Consider the following 16,140-nt stretch of genomic DNA (forward strand, 5'->3'; position numbering starts at 1 on the left):
CTAAAATATATTTGAATCTTATCGAAATACGGATCTAAATCGTGTTTTATTAAATCAATATTATTGAAGGTTGGGCACATAAGTCCTACAAAATTCCATTTAAACACATAGAACTGCATTTTCCTTTAAAAATGAAAATTTTAGCATAGGATAAGGATTTGTATACAAATCCTTGCATAGGTGCAGAGACATATACTACAATAACATGAATAATACATATGTCTCAGATATGTGTAATGAAAATTCGACATTTTTTGAAAACATAAGCATATTCTCAAAATTTGTTTTACACTTTTCTCTTGTCTATTTTTATTTACAATCCCCACGAATGTTTACACTATATACAGTACGTTAAAGTCGTAACTATACTGTCATGGTACACCATGGGCCGTGTCATCGAAGCTGTCTTAGGACTAGGACGTGTTTTAGGATGGTCTTAGGACACGTCTTAGTCCTAAGTCAGGTTAATGAAAGTCTCCTAAGATAAGATGTGTCCTAAATTTGGTCCTAAAGTTAGGATATATTCATATGTGTCTTAGGATAGTCCTAAAAGTTACGATGTCCTAAATCGAAATAAAAAAAAAACCAAACATGGCCTTCAGTCAGTATTTGGAGAATCTCTGTGTAGATACTATACCATATCTTCTCCTTAATGTTATTCGTCGCCACATTTGATAGCTTGCTGAATAAAATTCCCCTATGCTTATTTACTTTGGCAAGCAGAATTTAATAAAAAAATAATAATAATTTCTTTTATTTCAACAGGACAACATATTTAGTCCAAAAACTAGTTTACAAAAAGGTCTTGCAACATAAAGTATAAAACTCAATAACAAAAATACTAATAATACTGCCCTTTTTTAAGCTTAAAAATTCTATCAATATTAGAAACATTTTTGCACCTAACCAAATTGTACAACAATAATTGAAATGTGGAAAACATTTGAATTTCGGTTTCAGAAAAATGTGGACTTCTTTTCTTACTAAGGCTGATTCAGCAATACATGTGATGAAATCGAGTGGACCTGTGGACCTATGGACAAAACTAGTTTATATAGCTTAAATTGCAGCACGATAATACCTCTCACAAAGTTTTGTGACAATTTTGATTAGTTATTGCATGAAATTTATTTATCATTTTTAATAGTATATAATAACGTATCTAATTAGTATTACGTAAAAACATTATTTTGCGTTATTTTTTTCCCCATAAAATATGCAACCTCTCGCCCTTTACATATATACTGAAATACATAAACATATGTTTCATTTAATTCTCTACATATTTTTATTATTTAGATAAATGTTTTAGGATGGTCCTATGACAATAATAGTTAGGACTGTCCTAAGATAGCTTTGTTTCACATCCTAAGACATGTCTCAGACACGTCCTAAGACCATCATAAATAATGTCCCCGGACATATCCTAGGTCATGATACTTTCATTGACATGGCCCCAGAAGAAGATATGTAGAAACCGGAATTTTGAAGTCGCTTCCGACTTCGCATTATTTACATACTACTATGACATTTCCGGTTATTGAAAGTCATGGCACTGCGAGCTTTTTGTCACAAATGTTTATTTAATTCGTCGTTTAAGCAATTGACAAGTTATCGACGTCATGGTTTTAAAAGCATATACAGCATAGACCAAATCTACCCGAATAGCAATCCAGACATTCTAAAGGAGGTGATTGCTATTCTAAATTAACCACTCAGACTTGGTTTACCAGGTTGGGACCAACCCCTCAAATGAGGGGTAACCCCTCAATGTAATGAATATCCCTTTTATGAGGGGTACATTTCAAGTGATAAAAGATATTTTTTTGTAAAAACCACTTTTTAGTACAAATGAGCACATATTTATATTAACTGAAGAAACTTTTTTCTCAAAGAACTATACATCTATCCAGCCATTCCAGGAACATATATACTAATGGGACTTGACACTATCTGCCAATATCTGGTATTATATGGTCAAAACATGTCCAAGAATTTTGTAATATTCCTGGACTTATATCTTCTTTATTATTAAAAATAATTGGACCCCTCTTTAAGAAAAGTTGTTCCAAATATAATGAATTTACCCCCTTTTAAGTTAAAAAATCATAGTTTTTCTTTTTTCTTTTCTACAACAATAAAATGACCCCTTGTCTGAGGGACAGTCCCTCATTTAAGGGATATCCCTCATTTGGGGGGTTGTTCCCAACCTGTTTACCTGGAAGTGGAACCCACTTGGTAATGACCAGAAATCTAAAATGTATGATGCATAAACTAGATGAAAATAAAGACTATAGTTTAGAGTACATTTGCCCCAGTACAGAGGGCTTTCAGTGATTTGATGTACACATAAACAGATAAACTGATCAATACCAATACAATACAATATGCGCTTATTCCAATTAAGGTCCCTCAGAGGGCAATGACAAAGATACAATCATAATTCAGTTACTGGAAAGACCCCAACCTAAATAGGCCACTTCATGGCTATTGCAGCCATATTGAATAGGGGGCAGATTTTTTGGATAGGGGTGGATATAGTATTAAAGTACAGGAAACCCTATGCATGTTTCCAAACAACTGTTCTGTTTCAATGATGTTTTCTGTATTTTTCAAACCATTTTTACCTCCATTATGAAAATCTCCCCTATTCAACATGGCTGCAATAACCTAAAAGGGCCTATAGTCCAAATAATTATGAGGTCTTGAAAGGCTATTTTTATTTTTTTCGCTGTGATGCCGCAAAAAATAAAGAAAGCCTTTCTAGATGTCATAATTATTAAGACTACAACCCAACTTATATTGTAATGTAGTCCAGATATGAATCTTGACTCCTTCTGGGAGTATTTTTTGAATATTTTTTTTACAGATACATGTACATGTACCTCATTGTCACAGGTAAACGTGACAGCAGATTAATAGACATTTTTGGAAAGACGCCTATACATGCTATACAATCACTTATACCAACACACTAGTCCAAATAATTATGATGTCTTAAAAGGATATCTTATTTTTTTTGTTTGACGCCTCCCTACTTCTTTCATCATTACTTTTGGATATGTGGGGAAATTTTTTGCACCAATGAGCACAGAAATGGTAAGAATTTGGATATGGAAACATTTCAAGCCATCAGTGAAAATTTCATTGTAAAATTGGGTCTTGAAATGTCAGAGTTGAGAGCAAATTTCTCAAAGTCCAGCATAAAGAAATGACTTCAGCATTATGTCAATTAAAAAATAAAAGTTGACTTCCAAGATGTCATAATTCTTTTGACTAATGTTCTCATTTAGCATACATATTAATTACATTTTCTTGTTTTGTTTTTAGAATAGATTAGAGACAGTAAAGTCTGGTTTTACAGGATTCATCCCAGTGGGTATGTTTTCTTGGACTATGATACAGTATCAGGGGCGGACTCAGGTGGGGGGCGTGGCAGGCTTGTGCCCCCCTAAAATTTGCAAAGCATAGGTTGTCCTCAGCTTAATAAAGAATATTTCGATAATTTTACCTCAAAAAAATTTTGCCTCGCTCCGGTCGGCGAAAATTTAAGTTTGCGCCCCCTAACCTAATATCCTGGATCCGCCCGTGAGTATTCCCCTTCTTATAAGACCAGGATCCCCTTACCAACAACAATCTGGTTTATAGGCATAGAAAAATCATTAGTGTAAACTAAATTGGGGGAAGCACATTTTACCATTACTTTGCGAATTTGTTTTTGTGTAGTCCTTTCTGTATTGAAATTCTGGATAGATTAATAGTGGCATATAAATGTGAAGATGTGGTATGAGTGCCAATGAGACAACTCTCCGTCCAAGTCACAATGTATAAAAAGTAAACAATTATTGGTCAAAGTACGGACATGTAAAATTGAGAATGGAAATGGGGAATGTGTCAAAGAGACAACAACCCGACCACAGAACAGACAACAGCAGAGGGCCACCAACAGGTCTTCAATGCAGCGAGAAATTCCCGCACCCGGAGGCGTCCTTCAGCTGGCCCCTAAACAAATATATATACTAGTTCAGTAATAATGAACGCCATACTAAACTCCAAATTGTACACAAGAAACTAAAATTAAAAATAATACAAGACTAACAAAGGCTAGAGGCTCCTGACTTGGGACAGGCGCAAAAATGCGGCGGGGTTAAACATGTTTATGAGATCTCAACCCTCCCCCTATACCTCTAGCCAATGTAGAAAAGTAAACGCATAACAATACGCACATTAAAATTCAGTTCAAGAGAAGTCCGAGTCTGATGTCAGAAGATGTAACCAAAGAAAATAAACAAAATGACAATAATACATAAATAACAACAGACTACTACATTTATACATTTGTACATAGAATGTAAAACTCATATAGTCAGTCAAAGTAGTGATCATGGTGACAGTGTTTAGGTCATGCTTGCATGGTCACAGTGTTGAGGTCATGCTTGCATGGTGACAGTGTTGAGGTCAGGCTTGCATGGTGACAGTGTTGAGGTCAGGCTTGCATGGTGACAGTGTTGAGGTCATGCTTGCATGGTCACAGTGTTGAAGTCAGGCTTGCATGGTCACAGTGTTGAGGTCAGGCTTGCATGGTCACTGTGTTGAGGTCATGCTTGCATGGTCAAATGTAGTGTGGTCATGATCATACATGTACAAAACAGTAATGATAAAAAAACGAAACTAAAACTTAATTGTGAAGAATCAGTACAAGATATTGTTATTTTTAATTGCCTCCTTCATAGTGATGGTTAAAGGTTTTTATAGTATTTGATACAATTGGTTTCAAGCTGAGGTATATTTACATCCTTTACAACAGTATTACATAAATCAGGCAGACAGCTCTGGCTTTCAAAGACATATTTGTTGATACGTATTTTTACATTATTTTATACTCAATAATTATAACCTTTTGATATAAATATACCATATTTGCTGAAAACTTTTTTTATTTCAGAAAAATTAGAGATAAAAAGTTCTAGAGGAAGTGGACCTGGAGGCCAAAGTGTTAACAAATGTTTGTATCTGACAAAACAATTAACACTATTATATTCACATGATATAGATCAAAGCTTAATATTAAAGAAAACCTATTACCATGGAGTTATTGACAAAAATGCTTGGAAACTTAAAACACCTGCTATAAATCTATCAAAATTGTCAAACAATTTTTGATTGTTCTTTATTGATAATATTTATAACATATTTTTCTAACATTATCTTGGAAACAACAATGAATATACAAGTAATTTAGAAAGAAACTGTAAGCAGTTAAAATGTAATTTAAATTGTAATTGACAAACAAACAAATTGAGGTATATAAATTGTTTCTTTGGTTGTTAATAGTGTTATGTCTGCTTACTGAAGGACCATTTGATTTAGTTGGGAGGACTGGAAGATTTTATAGGCTAATTTTTATGTAAATAAATAATAATGTGATTCTGGCACTAAAGCTAAAAACATGTTGACCTTCATTTCACTTGAACTCTCTGGAACAGCTGAGTTTTTTTTTGCAGGAAAAAAATTATGAGAAATATTTTTAGTATTATCAATATAACATATTTTTGTCAGGTGAGTGATTCTGGCTCTTTGGAGCCTCTAAGTCTTTGGTCTTTGGCCCAAAGATACAAGATAAAAGCTCAGTTGTGTGTAAATAAAAGATGTGTGTTGAACTACCAAGAAAAGAAGACAATAACATATCTTTTTGATGGAATGCAGTTATTTTAGTCGGTTTCCAGTTATTCATTGTTGAAGTCATAATTCTTGCCAATTTGTTTTAATATCTTATATGATACAACTTATCCATGTGAACGTGGTTTTTCACTTACTCCAATGGGAAATAGATATACATGCATGTATTTTTTCCTAATAATTTTAGAAATATATAAAACTGCATATTTTGTAGACTATCGTATTTGTTCAGTAATATTTTGATATTTATTACAGCAAATAATAAAGTAGAAATCAGATTCCATGTTGCCTCTGCTGATTGGATACCTGACAACATTAAAGAAAAATTTCTGGAGCAGGTAAAATAGTTCCTACATATTTCAGAATACATAAAACATTAGAAAAAGGTCAGACAGTATAGTCAATGTTCCTTTGATGTATCTATCATAAAGCAATATAAGGCTTTCCTTAAAAGGAAGCAAATAACAGAAAATAAAATTCACATTTACAGTGCTAAACGGAATTGTGTGTGGTAGGTGAATCTAATCTAAAACAATCAAAGAATTGATATAGACAATCATGAAATAACCAAATATAATGATAGACTAAATATTCAAGATGTGACAAATTACTGATTCATTGGAAGTATGATACTATGGAATCATTTATTTTCATTGGTATCAATTTTTGTGGTTAAAGAAACAAGAGTGTACACGCTGAAATGTCTCGCCTGCTTTACTGACCATTGATTTTATGTTGATAGTCCTAAATATAAAGCATTACTACAAGTATCACATAAACTTAACATGATCCAAGAAAATGAGGTCAAGGTCAGATAAACCAAACCGGAAATACATGTTCACCTTACAATCATTCCATTCACCAAATATAGTTGACCTATTGCTTATAGTTTCTAAGAAACAAACTTAACCATGAAAACTTAACAATGAACCATGAAAATGAGGTCAAGGTCAGATGATACCTGCCAGACAGACATGTACACCTTACAATCATTCCATACACCAGACATAGTTGACCTATTGCTTATAGTTTTAAGAAAAACAGACCAAAACACAAAAAACTTAACACTGAGCAATGAACCATGAAAATGAGGTCAAGGTCAAATAAAACCTGCCAGACTGAAATACACATCGTAAAATATTTCCATACACCAAATATAGTTGACCTATTGCATATAGTATTAGAAAAACAGACCAAAACACAAAAACTTAACTAAACCATGAAAATGAGGTCAAGGTCAGATGACACCTGCCAGTTGGACATGTACACCTTACAATCATTCCATACACCAAATTTAGTAGACCTATTGCTTATAGTATCTAATATTTGGACTTGACCACGAAAACTTAACCTTGTTCACTGATCCATGAAATGAGGTCGAGGTCAGATGAAAACTCTCTGACAGGCATGATGACCTTGCAAGGTATGCACATACTAAATATAGTTATCCTATTACTCATAATAAGAGAGAAATTGACATTACAAAAAATGTTAACTTTTTTTTCGAGGAGTCACTGAACCATGAAAATGAGGTCAAGGACAAAGGACATATAACAGACTGAAACTTCATAACATAAGGCATCTATATACAAAGTATGAAGCATCCAGGTCTTCTACCTTCTGAAATATTGAGGTTTTAAGTAGTTAGGTAATGCCGCTGTTGGATCACTATCCCTATGTCGAACTTTCTGCGACAGAAGTCGCAGGCTCAACAAAAATTGCTCTTGAAGGCTACCTAAATTAGTGGTTTTGTCATTTGCTTCTATCAAAGAAATTTGTGGTTCAAGCCACAAAATCCACAAAAATTGGAATATTAATGAATCCACTATCTGACAGTTCGTCTGTCAACACTTTGTATGATGACTCAAATTTGCTTTAACCTATTCTCATGTCATTTTAACACAACATTAGGATTAACAAAAGAAAGATACCTTTTGAAAATTTAAGGGTTTTTTGTTCCAGAATTAATGGACTTTTATCATCAGATTTTAGGCAATTTCACACCTAGGCCAGTATGCCTGGATTGATTTCTTAAAAACTTTACATTATTGTTGGCATTGATAAAAGTAAGCTCCCATTTTAATTTTTTTAATTTTTTGGTTTGTCGTTCCAGATATAGGGGACTTAGTCAGATTTAAGTAAATTTTTCTCACTGGCAATCAACCACATCTTATTCTTATACTGGAAATAGTGTAAGACTGGTTAATCTCAGACACTAAAGGATAAAATTTCAACTATCTGATGCAGCTTGTCCCAGTCATATAGCATAGGGAATCTTACAAGAGGGTGTCAGAGAAGTTTTTCATTCATCCATTGTTTGGGTCTTTGCTCAGTTGTTGAAGTCTGTATGGATTTAAAAATGTTTAAATATTGATAAAATGGGTGCTTGTATGCTGTAACTTATCCAGGAAATATGGGAGACACAGGACTATTTCAGTCCATAGTAATTGAGGGATATTAACAATATTTTGAGAAAGGTAAATCTTTGACATATTAACTGTTCATACAAAGATATGTCTTGCCTGTATGTTATTTTGATTATAAAAAGGAAATGTTGGTAATAGAAAGTCCTTGAACTTTGTTCATTTAGTTATATCTCAATTTTGTTGCATTATTTTCAAGGTGCAAGCATTGGGTATATTTTTTATCTTTTTATTTTCAGGAAAGAAACAGAATTAATAAAGAAGGATATTTTATAACTATGTCTCATAAAACACGTAAACATATATTAAATCAAAGTGATTGTATAAATAAAATCAGAACAGCCATATATGAATGTATGCTGGAAAGAGAACCTCCGTCAGAAGAGCATTTAGAGAAAATCAATAAAAGGTTGGTACCAGATTCTCTTAATTTTTGCTGATTTAAAATTCCTTCTGCCAGTTGATTATTTTTATACGACCGCAAAAAAATTTTGTGGTCCTATATTGGTATGACGTTGGCGTCGTCGTCGTCCAAAGACACATTGGTTTTCGCACTCTAACTTTAGTTTAAGTAAATGGATCTCTATGAAATTTTACCATAAGATTCAATACCACAAAAGGAAGGTTGGGATTGATTTTGGGGGTTATGGTACCAACAGTTAAGGAATTAGGGGCCAAAAATAAGCATTTTTGTAACTTCCAGACATAACTTGTGTGTTAGTGTATGGATCTCTCTGACATTGTACCACAAGGTTCCATATCACAAAGGGAATGCTTGGATTGATTTTGGGGGTAATTGCCTCAAAATTTTAGGAATAAGGGGCTAAAAAAGGGGCAAAAAACAAGCATTTTTCTATTTTCATGACAATAACTTGTGTGTAAGTCTATGGATCTTTCTGTAATTGTACTACTAGGTTCCATATCACAAAGGGAAAGCTGGAATTGAGTTTGGGGGTAATTGCCCAAAACGTTTAAGAATAAGGGGCCAAAAGGGGGCCAAAAATAAGCATTTTTCTAGTTTCCAGACAATAACTTGTGTTCAAGTGTATGGATCTCTCTGAAATTATACTGCAAGGTACCATACCACAAAGGGAAGGCTGGGATTGATTTTGGGGGTCATTGCCTCAAACTTTTAGAAATTAGGGGCCAAAAAGGGGCAAAAACAAACATTTTTCTAGTTTCAAGACAATAACTTGTGTGTAAGTGTATGGATCTTTATGAAATTGTACTACAAGGTTCCATATCACAAAGGGAAAGCTGGGTTTGAGTTTGGGGGTAATTGCCCTAAATGTTTAGGAATAGGGGGCCAAAAAGGGGCCAAAAAACAAGCATTTTTCTAGTTTCCAGACAATAACTTGTGTTCAAGTGTATGGATCTCTATGAAATTGTACTGCAAGGTACCATACCACAAAGGGAAGGCTGGGATTGAGTTTGGGGGTGATGAATCATAAGGGGTTCAAAAAATTGGGGGGGGGGATTTTTTTCCCCTTTTTTTTTCTTTAAAATTTTCCATTTTAAATTGGTTATTTCTGATTTATATATAAAAGCAAATAATAATGATATGGTTTGAATAGGTAAATTAAAATTTTTTTAAGTTCTTAGACCACATTCATTCTGTGTCAGAAACCTATGCTGTGTCAAATATTTAATCACAATCCAAATTCAGTGCTGTGTAAAGCTTGAATGATGTGTCCATACTTGCCCCAACTGTTCAGGGTTCGACCTCTGCGGACGTATCAAGCTGCGCCCAGCGGAGCATTTTATTTAGGCTCACCTGGCCCGAAGAGCCAAGCTTTTCTCGTTTTTTGGCATCGGTCGTGAACTTTTTACATTTTGAACTTCTTCTAGAGAACCACTGAATGAAATGAAACTAAACATGGGACCCTATGGACAATACATACAAATGTCTTCTTTTAGAGAACCACTGAATGCAATGAAACCAAACATAGCATGAATGATTCTTATGAGTTGTTACTTTGAAGCCGATCCATCATCCAAGATGGCCACCAGCAGGGGGGATTTCGGTTAACATAGGACCCTATGGACAATACATACAAATTTCTTCTTTTAGAGAACCACAGAATGGAATGAAACCAAACATGGCATGAATGTTCCTTATGAGATGCTGACCAAGTGTTGTTACTTTGAATCCGATCCATCATTCAAGATGGCTGCCAGAGGGGGACTTAGTTTAACAGAGAACCCTACGGGAAATACATACAAATGTCTTCTTTTAGAGATCCACCAAATGGAATGAAATTAAACATGGCATGAATTTTCCTTATGAGGTGCTGACCAAGTGTTGTAACTTTGTAGGTGATCCATCATCCAAGATGGCTGCCAGCGGGGTACTTTGTTTAACATAGGACCCTACAGACAATACATACAAATGTCTTCTTTTAGAAAACCACGGAAAGGAATGAAACCAAACATGGCATGAATGTTCCTTATGAGGTGCTGACCAAGTGTTGTTACTTTGTAGCAAATCCATCAACCAAGATTGCTGCCAACGGAGGACTTAGTTTAACAAAGGACCCTATGGGAAATATGTACAAATGTCTTCTTCTAGAAAACCGCTTAATGGATTGAAACCAAACATGGTATGAATGTTTCTTTTGAGGTGCTGACCAAGTGTTGTTACTTTGTAGCTGATTTGTCATTGTCCTTATAAAGTCATTTTCTATAATTTCAATGAATTTATTGGTAATTTCTGTAAACTTTACAAAAGTCTTCTGCTTTTGATTAAATTACGGGACCAATATTAAACAAAATTTGGCCTCAATCATTATTAGGGTATCTGTTATGATTTTAATCTATTTTTACATGATTTCCAAAACCAAAGTAGAATCAGGTGAGCGACACAGGCTCTTGGGAGCCTCTAGTTGGTAATCAGTATGTTTTAAAATTGTTTTCTTCTCAGTTCTTCGTTGGCTAAAATTCAATTATAAGGTCAACTTATTATTGCTGACCTCTGATTTTGTTGATGTCTGATGACATATCAGAGGAAGAACACAACTTTTTACAGTATGTTTACAAAAGCTTCAAAATTTCACTTAGATTTACTTTGAACAACTACAAAATGATATTTTATTTAGTGTTCTTAGAGTTCATGGATTAATTAAACAGAAATAGATATGTTATATACACAGCACACATACCATTGACATAACGAAAATGGAAGCTATGCAAACAATCACATATCTAATACACCTTCTTATGTTCACCTTCTTGGGATCAAATGATAATTTGACTTCACACAGATGAAAAAATGTCACAAATGGAAAATTGTCACTTAACAACTTAAGTTACAGTTTATGAGTAATCTAATGGAATACATTAAGTTTCTTACTTTTGTAGGCTAGAGAAACAACAAAGGGAACGATTATGTGAGAAAAGAAGTCATTCTTTAAAGAAGAAAGACAGAAAAAGTTTATGATATATTTCTATTTGTTGCTATTATTTTGTAAATAAAAATATAAGTGTATATAATCCATTAATTATATGTAGTCCTTGAGAAAACTACAAACATAAAGATAAACAAACTGTGTGCCACAGATGTGTTTGCAAAATATCAGTTTCCCAACCTTACAATTCATTTTACCCAACACGGATGTCATAATAAATTGTATTTTTATGGCCCACCTAGAATAGTTAGGGGACATTATGTTTTCTGGAGTATGTGTCTGTCCATCTTTCCATTCATCTGTTAGTACGTCCTTATCATGTCAAAGTTTTTGGTTAAGGTAGTTTTCCATGAAGTTGATGCGATATCAATTTGAAACTTAAGAAGATGTGGTATGATTGCCAATGAGACAACTCTCCACCAGAGACCATATGACATAGAAGTTAACAACTATAGGTCACTGTACTGCCTTCAACAATGAACAAAACCCATACTGCATAGTTGTTATAAAAAGCCCTGAAATGACAAATGTAAAACAATTCAAAGGAGAAAACAAACAGCCTGATTTATGTACAAAACAATGAACGAAAAACAAATATGATTTACAGCAACAAAACACAAACACTGAATTACAGGCACATACAGAATGTGGCATGGTTAAACTAGTCTATTGGCCTCAAACACTCCCCCTAACCTGGGACTGTGGTGTTACAGTACAACATAAGAACAAACTATAAAAAATCAGTAGAAAACCTGACTCGTCAAATCGATACAAAGCAGAAAAAACATCTTATTAAAACACAGACAGGACTTGCTGTTCATTTTGATGTGAACTTTACAAATAATTTAACAAATTATCAGTTTTGACCCTGATTTCATGGTTCAACAAATATAGAAATGTGATAGTGTGAAATAAGAACATTCTCAGGTTAAAGTTTTTGGTAAAGGTAGATTACCATAAAGTTCTGGTCACATCAACTTGAAAGGTAGTTCACATGTTCATTGTAATGCTAATATTAAAAAAAAAAATTATGCAAAATTACGATTTGGACACTTATTTCACAGAACATGGAAACATGCAAATTTAGGACATTCTCGGGGTTTTTCGTTGTTAAGGGAGTTTACCATGAAATTGTGGTCAAATTAACTTGAAATTTAGTGCACATGGTCATTGTTAGATGAAATTTTTCTATGCCAACTTACGATATTACCTAGAGTTCATGGTTCATTGAACTTCAGCATATGATGCGAGCAGGTCACATATTTCTATGCCCCTGCCTTAGGCAAAGGGGCCATTAAATGTTGCCCTTTACCGTCTGTCTGTCTGTCCGTCCATACCATTTTCCTTTCCACACACTTAAGTTTTTCTAATCCAAATTTCATGAGACTCATATATGATGCTTAGAACCAAATTCACAGAGTTTGAATTTGGGCATTGAGCCACTTCCTGTTCTAGAGTTATGTCCCTTTATAACTTAGAAAATTGCCAATTTTTCCGTTTCTGTACTCTAACATAAGTTTTTCTCTTCCAAATTTTATGAAACTCAAACACAATGCTTAGAACCACAACACACAGACAGAATTTAAATTTTGAAAGTATGTCCGTAACCATTCCAGACTACTACCCCTTTATAACTTGGAAATTTGCAAATTTTCAGTTTCCGCCCTCTAACTTAAGAAACACAGCAAGCATACTGGTTTCATGAAAAACAAGGACAGTCAGTACCAAAAAAATACCATAGTTACAGCTACCTCATTTGGTAAAACAAATTTAGAAGATTTCAATCTCGGGGAAAAAAATCCATAACTCATAAAACCCATAGTGACAGGTATTTCAATGAGAACCTCGTCTTACTTCATGAGAACTGACCCAAATACTTTCTTGTAATTGTAACACATTTAAAGCATAACAAAACCCTACAGTCAATCATTGCAAATCAACTCTTAAAGCTGAAAACTAATTAATCAAGTCCAATTTAATTGTTAAATACGAAAAATTTTTAAACTAAGGTAAAGATAAAAATAATGGAAAATAAATTGAACTCATGGTCCTTTTTATGAAGCAGTATTCTACCCTCACAATGAAACATTTTAGAAACCAAGTTTGAGACAGGATATTAGCTAAGCTGTTATAAGTTGATCTTTGAATTTGTATGGAATAGGGTTCATCTTCAATACCAGCAAGTTGAATTGACAATTCTAATGCAATTATTTTGTATCAATGGTTCTGATTGGATGATAGTAAGCGTAAAATTCTCTATCTTCTTGTCTGTAACTAAGGAAGCCGACATTTTGAATTGTGGAATGTATTGACATGCAATTTTTACAATAATAAGCAAAAAAACTCACATGTTGCACCTAGAAATCTTCTTTTTATCAAATTTTATTACATTCTGAAGCGGCCAAGAAGCCAGAAAACGCCCGGTGTTTACGTTTGACGCCGGAAGCATACATATAACGTCACCTAGTTTAGGGGCCAAAGAAGATAACATCTTTTCGCAGAATTTTCTTTAATTAGAATTTTACACTGAAATAATGATTGAAATTGAATTATGTACTTGTTTTGCATTAGAATAGAGATAACTGTATTGTATTTGAAGCTTTGCGGATGTCCATCGGTAGTTTTACTGTCGCAAATACCCGTTTACCTGTCTCCGCTACGCGTCGCCAGGTAAACTAAATTTGCGACAGTAAAACTACCGATGGACGTCCGCAAAGCTTCAAATACAATACAGTTATCTCTTAAGTCAAGCTCTGTAAAATTTATAAGCTTTTTGGCATTATTAGGTCTTGATCTGATTTATTTGGATTATTATTTGTTTTTCTTCTGCAACTTTTTTTGTTTCTGAAATGTTGATTTTCACCACTGTGGATAAGATATTTGGTATATGCTATTGTGGATTCATAATTATTCGTTGGGTACCAATTTTCATGGATTTCGTGGGTAAAGGGAAACCACGAATTACAAATTTTTTATAAGGTTGTATGCATACTTTAGCAAAACCATGAAATCCAATATCCACCAAAATGCAAGTTTTCCTCAATCCATGAAAATTGGTACCCACGAAAATAAATGAATCCACAGTATTTAACAGTTAATACGCTTTTGAAACTCACCCTTTTTAACCAAACACTTTCCCATATGGGAGTTATCGCTTCTCCTCAGAAACCATAAAAGTTATCACTTAAATTTTTCTCCAAAATGTTTGTTACTTCCTCAGGATGATCTATTCAACTTGGACCAAAACAATTCTTTTACATGTGAAAGAAGTTATTTCTTTTTGTGTTCAATATTTACAGTATGTCAGCGCAACTCAAAAGAGACCTAAAGTCTGTGATATGAGGTCCTTGGAACATAGGCAGGAAATATAAGTCAAGGTCGTGTTCTAAATTTTGGTCGTAAATGCAACTTTTGCTATAACTTCATACTAATACATAATAAAGTCGTGATGTCTTTTGCATTAGGCTGGACGACATATGACCCAGAAAAGGGTCCACCTTAATTGACCTTGTGTAACCCAGAAGTAGCTATGTTTGCGCTAATTTGATGTGAAAGTACCTAGATATATTTTTAGAATCCGTGAAGTAACCTATCATATGAAAGCAGAAGTGACTTGTAAACTGGAAGTAGCAAATTATCTCCCTTATTTCAGGCAAAAGTATATCAAAACTATATATGTAAATTTGTGTAATAAGAGCTATCATATAACACTGGAAATAGCATTTTGTTCACCAGAAATAACGAAATATCTCTCTTATTTCAAAGGGATACATAACAAAGAGGCACACCTGTGTGTATCACTCACCCTGTGCAAAAAATACCATGTTTGCTATTTAGGACTTTTATAAGCACATATGATAGTTACTCTTTCTGCTGCTAAACATTTTTGTAATTTTCATGTTTAACCTAGCACCTAAAGGTTTTCAGATAACACCCAAAACTGATAAAAACAGTAAAAATCAACATTTCAGGGCAATAACTCCAAACCAGTTGTCAAAAAATATCAGTAGATAGATCTTGTCATGCTGATAATTTTTGCGGTTTACACTTAACCTAGCTCCTACAGTTTTCGAAATAACAGCAAAAAAAGTTGAAAAATTGAAAAAATGTAAACTTGAGGGGCAGTAACTCAATAAACTGTTATCACAGAGATATGTCTCGCCTTTTTGTAATTTTGATAATGAAATGTTGAAATTAAAATTGCAATACTTTAACATGCTAGTAATGCAAATATTCAAAGTCGATGAACCATGACTGAAGGTACATGGCTAAACAATCTCCATGGAATGAGATGTGCCAATGCTAATACAACTGTATACCAAATACCATTGACTTTTTATATGTTGTTCCCTTTAAACAAACCTAAACACAAACATTAACTTGTAAACTATGTAAAAGTTTCAAAGTCAATAAACCTCAGGGGTGGGGCTATATAATCTCCATGGAAACGATACTTGCAAATGCCAATAAATTTGCATACCAAATATCAATGACTTAACATTAGCAGTTCATCTTAAACTGATCTAATCACAAACTAATACATGTAAACTAAGCAAAAGTAAATAGACCATGACTGAGGGGGCGGGCCAAATATTCTCCATGGAAATGAGATGTGCTAATGCTAATACAACTGA

The 16,140-nt window shown here is 33.8% G+C and overlaps 1 protein-coding gene across 1 annotated transcript; it reads left to right on the forward strand.

Moving 5' to 3' along the window:
* Positions 1–1,508: 1,508 nt before the first annotated feature.
* LOC127708608 (peptidyl-tRNA hydrolase ICT1, mitochondrial-like) lies at positions 1,509–11,591 on the forward strand. Its single transcript, XM_052213633.1, has 6 exons — positions 1,509–1,690; positions 3,331–3,379; positions 4,946–5,005; positions 5,935–6,017; positions 8,342–8,511; positions 11,460–11,591. Exons 1-6 carry the CDS (start codon positions 1,550–1,552, stop codon positions 11,536–11,538), a joined length of 582 nt encoding a protein of 193 aa, XP_052069593.1. The 5' UTR covers positions 1,509–1,549; the 3' UTR covers positions 11,539–11,591.
* The last annotated feature ends 4,549 nt before the right edge of the window (positions 11,592–16,140 follow it).

The sequence above is a fragment of the Mytilus californianus genome, unplaced genomic scaffold (genome assembly GCF_021869535.1).
Source record: "Mytilus californianus isolate M0D057914Y unplaced genomic scaffold, xbMytCali1.0.p SCAF_7, whole genome shotgun sequence".
Classification (NCBI taxonomy): Eukaryota; Metazoa; Mollusca; class Bivalvia; order Mytilida; family Mytilidae; genus Mytilus; species Mytilus californianus.